At 42.3% G+C, this 14220-nt stretch overlaps 1 protein-coding gene across 5 annotated transcripts in view; it reads right to left on the bottom strand.

Moving 5' to 3' along the window:
* Window positions 1–14220, bottom strand: part of APP (amyloid beta precursor protein) — a 205165-nt gene that overhangs the window by 129980 nt on the left and 60965 nt on the right. For all 5 annotated transcript variants that reach the window (XM_061453749.1, XM_061453748.1, XM_061453752.1 and 2 more), the window contains exon 3: window positions 12536–12665. In XM_061453749.1, the coding sequence (XP_061309733.1) occupies window positions 12536–12665 (130 nt within the window). The remainder of the gene's footprint in view (window positions 1–12535; window positions 12666–14220) is intronic.

Below are 14220 nucleotides of genomic sequence, written 5' to 3'. Positions count from 1 at the left end.
CTGATCACAAGTATAAGGTTTCATGTGAGGGAGAATGGAGCCCAAAGGGAATTTCTGCTTGCATGATAAAGATGCCCGTGCTTGTGCAGAAGGGACTGGAAGTCTAGAAGCATGTTTGACCTTCAAATGTCAGCATGTTCATCTTGCAAGGACTTTGGATGTTTACACAAGCATGAAGTGCTGTAACTCTTCCCTAGAGACCCACTCTGAGCTCAGCAATCCATCAAGCGGGAATATGGGTGGTGTCACCCCAGCATAGCTCTGTGGACACAGCCCTGTAGCCCTTGAATACCAGCTTGCCATTTCCTGGGAAAGCTGCTGGGTCCAACACAAGGCTGTATCTCTCCTTCACCCCAAGGCTGTCACAGATGAGGTCTGATGAATGAACCAAGCAACTTCCAGCAGTTCAAGCACAGCCCTATAATGCTGCCATGCCTCCCCCCCCCCCCTTGCCAGTTATGGATAGTTTATCCTTTGAGGGCAGATAAACACTGTGGCACGGCGCTGTCACATCATAAGTACTAGGTCTATTGGTCCTCTTTACCTGATGGGCAAAGTGCCCTAAATGAGAAATACTTTGCTGAAAAATAACCAAGCTTTATCCGACACTTACTGAAAGTCATTTTGCTTACAGTTTTCCAAGGTTACAGATGAACTTTCTGACACAAGCTTCCTCCCAGTGGCAGGCTATCCACTCAGGATGAGAATGTAAGGGCATATTTATAAACAGGTGTTTAAGGTCTTTCAATGAGGGACAAAACACTTCACAGAACGCCACTTAAATACAGGGTTTTTCCTCTCTAAATTAAAGAGACAAATATGGACATTAATTTATACCAGCACTCTGACAACAAAAACCTAATATATATACTGCTGGTTATAGCATGTTTTTGTTGTTGTTGCTGTGGTTAAAAAACTTAGAGCCATTTTACTGTTCTACTTAAAACCCCCACATTTTTCTTTAACAGTACTTCTGATGTCTTGATGGAAGTATTGCAACAAAGAAAAAAATACCAAAGCTAGAAACCACTTCAGGACTTAAAGTGGCAGAGCTTAAATGAAAAGTCACCTCTAAATTACATGAGCACAATAATACTGCTGAAAGTAATGAAAGAAACAACGTGGACACAACATACAACTCAAGGTGCATTGCAGAGAGGCTGCTGACAACCTGGAAGCATAACCAATTTATGTTCCATTCAATGAGAGGTGATTCGGCTGTTCCCAGACCCGAGGGCACTCCAGAAGCAGTAACAGACACATTCAAAGACAAAACCCCAAAGGAACTGTACCCAGCATTCCCAAAGAATTCAGTCATTTGCTTCTGCACAAAGGAATGATCAAGTGGCATCACTACCTTGCTTGTTATTTCCTGCCTACATGGCAGAGAGGACGGTGAAGCCTCAGTCAAGGAATGTGTATTTTAAGAGCATGTCACAAGCCTAATCCACTTTTCCAACAAGATTTTGGAACTGTGGTTTCAATAGCATTGCTCATAACAAAAAGACTCCTTCCCTAAAATTCTGCCCACTCCTGCAGCTTTTCCTCCTTTGGATTTCAAAACCCATTTTATTCAGTTGTAATGTTGGGTTTGATGCACTGGAAGAACAACGCTAGCATTTTAAAAAGACACGACAATGTTCTTCCATCCAGCCTACAAGACAATGAACTTCAAATAAAGACAGAAAAAAATCTTCAACTCATCCTATGTTCACAGCCACACATGGGATAGAAATAGGGGAGAGGGAAAAAAACATTTTAAGGATTTAAGGGGGGGGGTGTTGTGGTTTATGTTAAAAAAAAATAAATAGTCAATGTAGCTGTAAGAAAATATGGAATCACAGACCTGCATTTTTCACTGTAAAGGGTAAATAGAAGACCATTTACAATAATAATCAGATACCACAAAAGCGGAAACCAACGACCATTTTTGTTATACAAAGTCATCTTAGTTTAGCTAGCCTTAAGTAGAATATCTCACAGCAGGTAGGTCAGCAATAGGATCTTCCTTCAACACAAACGAAGCAACATTCGAAACAACTGTCAGCCTGTCTGTAATAGTTGTAATTGAGAACACTTCAATAAGGTAAATCTGTTGAAAACAAAATATAAAATAGAAGGAAAGTTGAGGCAATTACCCCTTTATTCACATCTGATGAAGTCCTGGCAGGTGTGCACAAACACCTTACTGCTCAGAACCCAGAGCATGTTTTTGCTGTGACAAGAGGGGATTTTTCTCAAGTGCTTGTCATGGTTTAACTCAGTCAGCTGAACATCACACACAGCTGCTCACTCACCCCCCTGCAGTGGGATAGGGAGAGAACTGGGGGGAAAAAAAAAAAAATTGTAAAATTTGTGCATCGAGATAAAGATGGTTTAATAGGACAAGAACAGAAGGTAAACTACTACCAGTAGTAATAATACAAGAACTAGAATATTCAAGTGATGCAAAATGCAGTTGCTCATCACCTGCCAAGTGATGCCCAGCCAGTTCCCAAGTAGCACTCCCCAGCCAGCACTGCTCCTTGTTTATACGTCAAGCATGATGTTGGGGACAGCTGTCCCAGCTATTTCCCCTCCAACTCCTTGTGCACCCCCTGCCTGCATGCTGCTGGGGTGGGTGAGAAACAGAAAAGTCCTTAGTTTAGTGCGTAAACACTGCTAAGAAACAACTAAATCATCAGTGTATTATCAACATGATTCTCATAATAAATCAGCTACTAGGAAGAAAATTATCCCAGCCAAAACCAGGAGAGTCCTACCTTGCCTTTGTGCTACACCAGACTGATCTCGCTGATCCCAGGAAGGATCACAGGGTCCCGCTATCTGCCTGGCTCAGGTAGCATCAAAGTGACATTTGAAATGAGACGATAAGAGATGCATGGCAGAGCTGACGAAGAGCAGGGAAGGGGATGCAAGTAAGACTAACTTGGATAGTAGATGCTGAGAGGAAGCAGGAGAGGACATGCTGAGGAGACGGATGCCTAGCTAGGAAGAGGATTACTCAGAAGGAAAGGAGAGGTAGAGAAACATCAGTGCCTGGGGGGAGGAGACCTAAGTAGAATGGTAAAGACAAGACAGTAGCGCCTGGTCAGCCAAAGAAGAGAGCAAGGCTGGAGAACCTGGAGTGAGAGGGAGACTTGGCAACAAAAGCAGCACATGGACAAAAGCAGCCCTCCGAGATACAGAAAAACAGAGGAGCAGGTTAGAAAGGATGGGGGTAAGCACTCTTTCCCACAGGAAAGGAACCCACATAATTATGAGAACACGTATCTCAGTTCAAAAAACCACCAACTTTTAGCTCAAATGGTCCACAGCAGGTACCCTCGACACAACATCAATAAAGGGTGTAAAGTGTCGAGGAGCAGACAAGAGTACTTCCTCAAGACAATGTCTCACCCCCACCTCCACCAATGCAAGACTAAGGTTCCCAACACCTCATGAGTGAGCCTGCAGTGAACTGTCCTGTTGGGCTTTGAACCTTCACAGGCTCACAGCAGGCACCAGACACTGTGGCAGGAAGATGAGCAGCTTGTATACACAATGTGCAACAAAATCTACAACTATGCAACGACTTCTGTTTGCCGGGGGCCTGAAGCCTGCTAGTCTCATCTGATAACCTCTCATATGGTGAATGACCATTACTCATTGTCCTGGGTTCAGCAGTAGCAGTCATGTTTCTCCTCCTTGGTAGCTGGTGCAGTGCAGTGTTTTGACTTTCAGCTTGGGAACAGAGCTGATAGAGATGTTTTGGTTTGGCCAAGGACTTTGTGAGCCTCATGCTCTGCCAGGGAGGAGGGGAAGCTGGGAGGAAGCAGAGACAGGACACCTGACCCAAACTGACCAAAGAGGTATTCCATACCACAGCACGTCATGCCCAGGAGGTAACTGGGAGTTAGCGGGAAGGGCTGGGAGACTGCAGGGTTGGAGGAGGTATCGGTCGGAGCTTGGTCGGGCTTGGGGGGCGAGTTATCGGTCAGCGGGTGGTGAGGTGTATTCTCTTCCCTTGTTATTTCCTTTATCATTATTATCATTGGTGGTAGCAGTAGTGATTTGTGTTATACCTTAGTTACTAAACTGTTCTTATCTCAACCCGTGGGAATTGCATTCTTTTGATTCTCCTCTCCGTCCCTCCGAGAGTGGGGGGAGGGCAAGAAAGGGGGGGAAGTGAGCGAACGAATTACCTGACTGGGTTTAAACCACGACACTCATCCATCCTTTCCAAGCTACTCATGACTTCACAAAGGCATTTCAGAGCCTCCAGACATCTTCCTTTCTACACTGGAAAGACTGTGTTATTTCTTCTATAGAAGCCATGTCATTCTTCAAGCACTCACTATTGCTCTAAATTCTTCAGTTTCTATTATACACTTATGAGGAAGGCCAGAACTGCACACAGTGTTCACAAATACAGGGAAGTCTGCAACTAACCCAGTGGTACAGTTATGTTCTGCATCTTGTTCCCCATCCCTTTCCTAATAAACTCTAACACTGTTTTTTTTGACATTAATGAATTCATGTTTTCACAGGCTATTAATACCCAAGGTATCAGTCTTGAGAAGTTAGAGGCTAATCACAGTATCACTGTATACACGGAGATAAATTTATTTTGTGCTTCATCCATGTACATTGCCTTTACTACATCAGTTTTCACCTGCCATTTTACCTTCAGGCAAAGACTCATCTGAAATTCTTCATACTTTGCCTTTATTAATTCTAACTTGAGTAACTTAGTGTCATCATTAAATTGGCCACTTATTTAGCCTCTTTTCTAAATCACAAAGACTTTAAATGTCATAGGCACAAGATCTGATCTCTTGAGATTCTACTAGTGACCTTTCTCAACCTTGAGGACAGACCATTAATTCCTGCCTTTTTAAAATCTTTCTTCTTATTTAGCCACATAAGAGTTTTCTATTCCATGGTAGATTAATTTCTTTAATAGCTTCTGGTAATGGACCTTGTTAAATTTCTTTCGGAAAATCAAAGTAGACACACTATCCATTTGCTTACTCCCTTAAAAAAAAACCCAAAACTGAAAGAGCCTCTTGCACTGTATCATACTCCCTGACAAGTCCAATATCCCTATGCCTATTCCAGCACCTCAAAAAACACACACACACACCCCAAATAAGCGTATTGAAATGCATATCCAGGCTCTTCCCCAGCATCTTTTAGAAATACCCAGTGATTCCCATCACTGACTCTTCCTTTGCAGTTAAAAACTATCAAATCTGTTTGAAACATTCAGTCCTCCTTGGAGACCAGAACATATTTAGCATGAAGATCTTACCACTGCTCTCAGTTAGGTGATAGAAATCTGTGGGAAGATGCTTCAAATGCAAACCAATTTAATGACATCTGGTAACATGTACACTTCCTTTCTCTCCCTCTCCCCATATTTCCTTCTTAGAAGGGTAAGCAAATAATAACACGCTTTAATTAGCAGAATCCTCCCATTGCAAAATTAAGTACTCTAAGTTGAAGGAAACACCAAAAAAAAAAAAAAAAAAAGATTAATCAGATCTGTGACACCTCAAAGCTGCTCAGATTGAAAGTTCCGGGTTTGTCTGTTCCAAAAGCTGGATGCATACAATGAACAAGCTATGGGATTTATGTGGTTTCATGTGTTACTTACAGGTTGTGTGCCTGTGAATGCACACATCTATCAAAATCAGATAAACCCGGTGTGCTTCATAAAGAATCCTGTGCATAAGTGCACATACACATGAATGCTATTTCAAGCATTTCACAATTTGGAGCCTGACTACCAATAGATACTTTGGGTTTTGAAGCTTCTCCCAGCCTTTCAACTATAAACTAGGGATGATGCTCCTCATAAGGAGGATTTATAACCTCCTCATAAGGGTTATAAAACTAAACCTGTGGGTCCAAAGTCCTTGGGTAAGGTTAGAGAGATTTCTAAAAGGAAAATTACTTTTGCCTTCAGGCAGGATTCGAGTGGTGAGCAGTAACTAAGGCTGCAGGAGAGGCCAAGCTAGAAGGTCAGAAGGGAACACCTCATGGCCCATTCATGTGCACACAGTCAAACAGGGCAGGCAGATGGGGCTGCCCTGAAACTGCGGCCTCCCTGGTACCTCTTGCACAGGAAGGGTCAAACTACAGTTAGGAGGCAACCTTAGCTTCCCTCCTTTCCTAATTTTTGAGCTCTTTTTAACCTTACTAATATTCTTTCAGTCCTACTTTTTGTGCTTAACTGATTTTATATAAAGCACTGAAGTGTACACACCACTTGTTCTGGCTTCCTTTGTCTACTGTAAGGGACAAATATACTCCTCATTTTCAGTGTGTACCTGTAAGTAGTATTTTTTATTGTGTTATGAGTAGCTCGGCAGACCTGTCACATTCAAGATCTCAAAAAGTGTTTGTGTTGTGACCAGTTCCACAAATCCTTTTCTTATTAAAACCTTACTGCAGTCACCAAACAAGTAAAACATATACCCTATAAATACACAGAAACATACAAGTTTAGATTTATTTCCTTTTTATGGGCTTACAAAAAAATTTTTTATATTTACCCTTAATCATATATAAAGGCATATTCTGGCCACCACCAGAATGCTAATTTTGCTGTATTTCTTCACTTCAGGGTTTCTATGCCTTCAGCTAGGATTTGGCTAAATCAACAGCTGAGCTGATGTTTGGCTCCAGTGAGGAGGTGGAAAACTCCAGAAACAGATCCATGACTGCCTGAGGAAGTTTTCGTGCTCCTGATGGGTGATCGCATTCAGGATTTCTCTGCCCACTCCCCACCTCTTCCTCCAAGCAGATGATATTTTGCCCCCTTAAACATGCAAAAGGCCACTGTAACAGTTCGTACAGTCCTGCTCTGCAAAGAAGGTAGCTGGAAAGACTCAGTTATAAAACATGAGGCAACACAGCTGCTTAGAACTACCATAAAAAGATAAACTCACTATTGTTTGCATGCATGATCAGTAACCCAACTGATGCTTAACAGCCACTTTCTTCTCTATTACAGAAGCTGACCACAAAATTTGAGCCAGCATTCAGGTATAATAGAAAACCATTTCTATTCAATGAAGCATATCATATCGGCGCATGCTCTTAATTACAGTGCTGCATATAAGCACACTTAACACACTTAAAGAACTGAGGCCCTAAGAGCTTTCCCGAGTTATCTCAGCCATGAGGATGCAGAAACAGGAAAAATCCCTATTGTTGACACAACAGCAAAGAGCTACCAGCCTGCAGCCAAGCATGGGTTTGGAGCTGGGCAGGGCCCTGGCTAGGGACCACCTGCCAAGGCTTTGCAGCAGTGGAAGGAAGACAGTGTGTTAGCAGACCTCATTATCCCTGCAGCACTTCAGTTTCACGAAGATGTGTGTGTGCCTAGCCTGAGCGGGCAGGGCTTTCTCATCTGCCCACCAGCACTGTACCAAAAACACCACTAGCAGGCAGGAACGCTGTCTGCGAGGGAGCAAAGAGAGATGGAACACTTTCCCCAATGAAAAGCTTCACCTTTCACTGTGCCTAGGATTTCTCTACCTGTGCCCTACCCACTAAGCCATTCAGATTGTCAGTATTTTTGGAGATCTTTCCTTCCCGTCAGCTACCAGTCAGAAAAAACAGACACGATGGAGTCGTGTAGGCTGAAACTAACTGCATTTCTGTATTTTAGGAACAGTGTGGTGTGAGGCGTGTCTCCATCACTGACATGGCTAAGCAGAGACTGAGGCAAGCTGAAGGCATGCAGCTAAACTAGCAGGGACAGGAGAACTCTGAGACAATTATTTAACGTCATAGTGTTGATTAGGCAAATTCCATTCATTATGTTGAACGGAAAAGCTGAAGTACCCAGAAGAGAAGCTCTGCCACTGCAGCCAGAAATAGGTGCACTGCACTGAGAGAGGGAAGGAATGAAAGTGAAAAACAGGCAAGTAATGTCATGCAGTAGAAGAAAACAGCATTTCACATGCTTATGTGAAAAAATCCCAGTTAAAATGCCAAGTGACCTACAAGATAAACCAAAAGAACTGACAATTACATATATCTCTATTTCTCTATTTAAATGATTCATTCCAGGCATAACCTCAGTGTTTTCTTTGGTATTATTGGCTAGGAATGTGTATCAAAACTTTGGTATGCCCTTCATTCTGACATCAACAAGTGGTTAACTTTACAAGCTGTTAAGAGTAATAAAGCCTGACAAGTTAATAAATATTTTCAAGATGTCTTTGTTAAAACTAGGAAACAAAAGCCAGCTTTTCACTGCATAAATGAACAGCAAAATATACTTGTCATATAACCTAATCCACTTGTTTATGAACAAAAGATTGCAAGTAATCACATTTTGACTGACAGAGGCTACATACATAATGATATTCCAATACATCTGGATCCTTCAGACACTGCCTGAATACAGTGCTTAGCAGCATACATTAACAGGATAATGAAAGAGAGTCACATGTGAGTATACAAGCAAGGACTTTACTCAGCCCAGTTAATCAGTGCCCCTGTAACTTCCCTTTACCCCAGCTCACAGTTGTTTCTTCCCCATGCTCATACACTGATCCACAGACATCTGCCCAACTTAGCTTTTCCTCTGTCCGGGGTTCCAGTGCACAATGAGCAGCTAGGCTCGGGTGTATTTCACCAACAGTAAATGAAACACCACCTATTCAGAAGTGTAACCATACATTTATCCAAGGCATTCAAAGAATCAGAACACTGGGAGAAGGATGCCTGTTCCCACTGCCAGCCAGGAACACAGAGTGAATTACCTCATTTCACAGTCCACACTGCACAAATTTGCCAGCTGCTTTTTCTCAGGCAAGAAGTGAAGGGAGGAAAGAGCAAACTAGAACTGCTTTTTGCCCACACTGCCCCAACACAGGCAGAACTCCTGCCTCGATGCTGCAACGGGTGACAGATCTTCCTCCAACATTAACAAGGCCAGGTTCGCAGCCAGAACATTTTTCAAGGCCAGTCTCCATACAGCGAAGTGGAAATCCTGGGCTTCTTGGCACTACCTGATGAAACCCTGCAGCCGTGCCCCACAGCAAGCTTACTATCACTATTTTGGAGGGCTTGTCTTAAAAGCACCTGCTTTTTGCATACTGAGGGTGTGAGGATGCCAGCGCCTGCGCTCAGCACCATGCCAAGGAAGTGCTGCAGATCTTCACTCTTCCACCAGTACATCTCATGGCTCGTCATCATTCCCTGAGCACCAAAACACATTTGTGGCTGTAGGTCAAACAGCACTCTCCTCACTCAAATAGCATAATTTAACCCTTTACTCTTCGTATTAGTAAAAACATCCTACCTCCAAAAAAAACCAAACCAACCTCAAACCCCAGATTTTTTGTTCCCCTGAAAACAGAGGTCTGACACTGTCATTCAAGAGACCAAATTTCCACCTAGATTCCCATTTCTATCATAAGATGGCTAACAGAGCTTTGATTCATAACAAGCACACACTGGAAGATGTCATTTTCTAAAATCAGGAAGATAAAAATAAAGACGGTTTTAAGTCAAACGCTTTCAGCATTTTCAGAAAGGTAACTAAAATTTACCCAACAATTTTCTTTTCACAAGAAGCTTTCCCTCTTCAATGAGCTGAAACTGTGCAGTAATCCCCCGTGTTCCAGGAAGCATGCAGTGAATATATCAGTAAATCATATTTATTGCACAGAACATTTTCTAGAAGCTGACAGTTTTAAGAACATTGCAAAGCCATGCACAAAGGCACCAAATCTTATCTTAAAATTAAATTAAACCAGATGCTTTTCTTCTTTGGGTTCAATTAGAATATTTTTAGGGGTGTTTTTATGTGGTAACTGCAAAGACCCATGGCTGACTCAAATAAGAAGCTTTCATTCTGCCTTATTCCTGTGAGGGTGGTGAGGCACTGGAATGGGCTGCCCATGGAAGCTGTGAATGCTCCATCCCTGGCGGTGTCCAAGGCCAGGCTGGACAGAGCCTTGGGTAACACGGTTTAGCATGAGGTGCCCCTGCCCATGGCAGAGGGGTTGGAACTTGATGGTCTTAAGGTCCTTTCCAACCCAAATGTTTCTGTGATTCTATGATTCTATTTAAATTACTGTTTCTATGCTTTAGTTGCACACACTTAAGAAAATAAAATATGAAGCTGTGTAATCTAATAAATCTGATCAATATTACTAAAGTATACTGCTACAAATAGCTGCAGTAACTACCATCATGCACAAGTCTCAGAGCAAAATATTCATGAAGCAGCCAAGTGCTGTAGCGATATGCTCTCTACATGTCTCAGAAAGCCTCAGCTGAAAACTGGTATGCAAATGGACTGTGAAGATGCTCTGGCCTGAAAGCAGACACATTTCTGTCACTCGCTGTTTCTCACCTCTGTGGAAAGCAAATGTCAAGATGGATAAAACCATAAGCTGACTCCAGATCCTGGAAGCAACTGTCACAGCCAAGTGAAATTTATAAGCCTCAACCCTGCAATGAGCTGCCCACTGCCAAACTCCCTTCTGGCATCTTAATTCTGACCAGAGTCCATGGATTTAACCATGGTCTGGCATGAGGGGGCTGCTTGCACTAAAATTACTGAAGAACGGGCACTGCTAGTGCCCAACTTCTGAAATTGCCCACTAGCAGCTACCACACGCAGCACTGACAGCAACATTAAACTTCTTGAAAATGTATCTTTTAACACTGAAGAAGTACTAACCGGAGAGAGATATAGAAAAAAAAAATTAACCTCTCAGAACTCCTTAACTCCATAACACATAGAATTTAGGAAAAATATTCCAAGGTAGACATAATACTGCTTATGGTGATAATTAATATAATCAGTATCCTCTTACTGAGCTGTTAGCGCAGGCTACAAGATTAGTTACCCCCCCCCCAAAAAAGCCAACATGATATTGTATAAAATTATTAAAAAGATAATCTGTCAAATACCTTGAATACTCCAGGTCCCCTGACATATAAGGGACTCAGAGTATTTAAGGTATCTGACCACAACTTTCAGACTACAGAAAAATTGAAGTAATAAATCAAAAGGGTAACTGGCCAACAGGAAAATTAAATGAACAGTCTTCATAAAAAACCCCAAACAACACTTTTTTTCCCCATCCTCCAAGACTTCTGCTCTTTCCAAAGGATCTGTTCACCTCATGACCAGCTTCACCACTATGAAAGCAGTAAGCCAACACGAAAAGAGAACATGGGCTGCTCGCAACAGATGAACACCCACTGCTGCATACTGCGCAAGCCTGACTTCGTATGATGGGCTGTACTCCCAGCCTTACGTGTGGGAAAATGACCCACTCCTCCAGCCTCCTCCTCTAATAAACTTTCACCACATGCAAGGAAGTCTAACTTTAACCATACACAACAAGAAGAGGGCTGGTTGGTTGATGGACACATGACAGATAACAGCCTGTTTACCATTGTTCCTCCAGTGGAAGTAATTATGTGGCTACTTCCGCCCCCCCCCCCCCCAGTAAACTCTTGAAAACATGGGTATCTAAGGCTTTTGTTTCTGTTAGTTTTACTGTAGTCATGTTCAAAAGATGAATGGCAGCATAGGAGAAGGATGACAAACACAAAGAGGGAGGCACAACTGCAGAAGCTCAATTATGAGGACATTACACAATGGAGGGGAGGCAGTTAAAATAGCATATAGGAGCTAAAGGCAAAGCATTAATGGACATGAGGTGCTTAAATATCTAAATATTTTGCCTCCAGCAAACAAAGCCTACCTTGCTACCTAAGACAGCACACATGGCACTTAACTCTTGATAGTTTTTCATTCAAAACCACAACTCAGGAAAGACAAGTCCAGTTCCTCACTCCTGCAGGGAACTGCACATAGAGGGCTATCATAAATTTATGAACTTCCTTCTAAATTACTAGACTTCTTATTCCTTTTGCAAGACAACTGTTGGAGCACCTTACTCTTGCCTAAACTTCCTTGTAATTTCCAGATTAAATTTATTCATGGGCAATTTATATTCATTTGCTCTTGTGATGACATTGCCTTTCATCTTAATTAGATGCTAAGTTCTCCAGGGCACTGACCAAATCTGCATAAGTAAGCATGTAGCTGCGTGGGGCTTAGTTGCTGGCTGGGGTTAAACCACAACAGAGACCAATTACTAGATGTTCAAAAGATAATGTGGGTGGGGAGGGGGAAGAAGGTATTTATTTAGGGAAACGGTAATGGTTTATAAGCAAAAAGACAGTAAACTAGGTGCACACATGCATGTCTTTACTGGAGAAAAAGAGGGGAAATGACAAACACCGCGTAATAAGCAGAAATGTGGTTTGCAGTCATTCATGAATATAGTATCAGGAAGAGCAGGCACATCTTCTCTCCAGTTAATTCAGTTCCAAAGGACTGAAAAACTGGGCGAAACCCACCTCAGAGAAGATGACAGCACAGAGGTATAAAAGACATTTATGTAGATTCTCTATATTTTTCATGAACAGACCAAAAAGTAAAAAAAAAAAAAAAAAAAACAACAAAAAAACACAGAGCAAGACAGACTGAAACTCAGTCACTCACCCAAACACCTGTAGGGAACCACAATATGTGGGTGACTATTGCACTGCTTCCATCCCCTCTTGCACCAGTTCTGGATTGTAACGGGCTGGTTGGCTTCAACAACATTGGTGATTTGTAATTCGGGGTAAACCTAGCATTAGAAGAGTAAAAAAGACAAATATTATCACAGGTATGCACTCTGGGTCATGCAATACTGTTACACATTTGGAACATGGATATCACAATACAATATTCTCTTTTCCCATCGTCTCCCTCTTCTGCTAAGTAACATTTTTACTTCATGGTGTATGTGCACTTACTTGGAAAACTGGTGTGCTTGTTCATCATCTGAGCTGTCAGCTCAGAATACTATGGTGGTCAACAGCTGGTTGTCAAAATGTAACTTGCTTAAGGTAGAGATCACATTTGCTTAAGCTAGAGATCAGCTAAACAGATTTTACAGTTGACTAAGATACCCTCTCCTCCATGTCTAGGCTGTTGCTCTCCTTGGAAAACTCCATATACTGTGCCTAATCTCCATGCATCTAAAATTAACAGCATATTTATGTTACTACAATAATTTTAGCAAGTATCATAATACTATCCCACTGCAGTCTGTGTACTATTAACAGCCTGTTGAATCAGTTTTTCATATTTAGGTTTACATCACCTATATAAACCTATCCCCAACTTACTTAAAATGCCGAGATCAAAATCCTGTCTGCTTTTAATACTGCAATGCTCTTCTATGCCCACAACCATGCCACCAGCAAACTGGATGACGTATTTATTGGCAAGCCACAGCTTCGATCAAGCCACGTATTTGTTTTTTTATGTCCCTCAGTCCCTTTATCCCTTTTCTAATTTTACTGTCAGTAAGGGCTTATCTGGCCTCTTTTGTCAAGAAGAGGTCTGAGCTACTGACCTTTTGTACAGATCCACCTCCCTGTCACCTTCTACATGTGCATTTTGGTTCCCTGAGACACTGTCTGAACACTATGCTGCGGTTCATGCTGTGAAAAATTTCAGAGCATGCAAAACACATTCCTTATGGATAAAACTGAATGGGAATATGTGTTCCTGGGGCACACCTAGCAGATAGATAGTCCAGGCCACAGCAGACTAGAGCTAACTAAAGTGAAGCCTGCACAGTGCCCCCAGCATGGATGCTCAGCCGCTGCTGCTTCACTCCCAGCTCGCACTGCACCACAGCAGTTGCTAACACAGCCTATGGCTCTCGCTTCTGAGTTTTCAAATCAGCAGTCTATCTGCCCTAGCATCATACTCAGAAGGTACTAGTTTTCCTTTGCCTTTCCCCAAGCAATCCTTACCAATTTCCAAGTATGTCAGATCTGAGGATTTAGGTGGACTGAAAACTACAGTCTACGTATACCTACCAGTGGAAAAGACAGAAACAGAAACGAGCCTGAGGAAAAATAAGTAATTGGAGATGGTCTAAAAACACCCTGTAGAAAAAGGAACATGACTCCAGCTAAAGAGAGCTGGGCTGAGATTTGGTGAATTTTGGGATTCTAAACCCAATGCTTGGAAAATCACCCTGCGAAACTTAGGAGCAGTGCCCTGAGGAAAAAGGATTTATCTCCACCACCTATCTCCCCCAAGCTCACAGCATCCCAGCGGGCACTTCCCTGACCGAAGACTTAAAATGTAATTGTGGCAAAAATGAAGGATGCAGACTATTGAAC

Source organism: Pezoporus flaviventris, unplaced genomic scaffold (assembly GCF_033815535.1).
Source record: "Pezoporus flaviventris isolate CSIRO_AGI_PZ_B2104156 unplaced genomic scaffold, CSIRO_AGI_Pfla_v1 ptg000015l, whole genome shotgun sequence".
In the NCBI taxonomy this organism is placed as follows: domain Eukaryota; kingdom Metazoa; phylum Chordata; class Aves; order Psittaciformes; family Psittacidae; genus Pezoporus; species Pezoporus flaviventris.
This window is presented reverse-complemented; position numbering and strand designations above follow the sequence as displayed.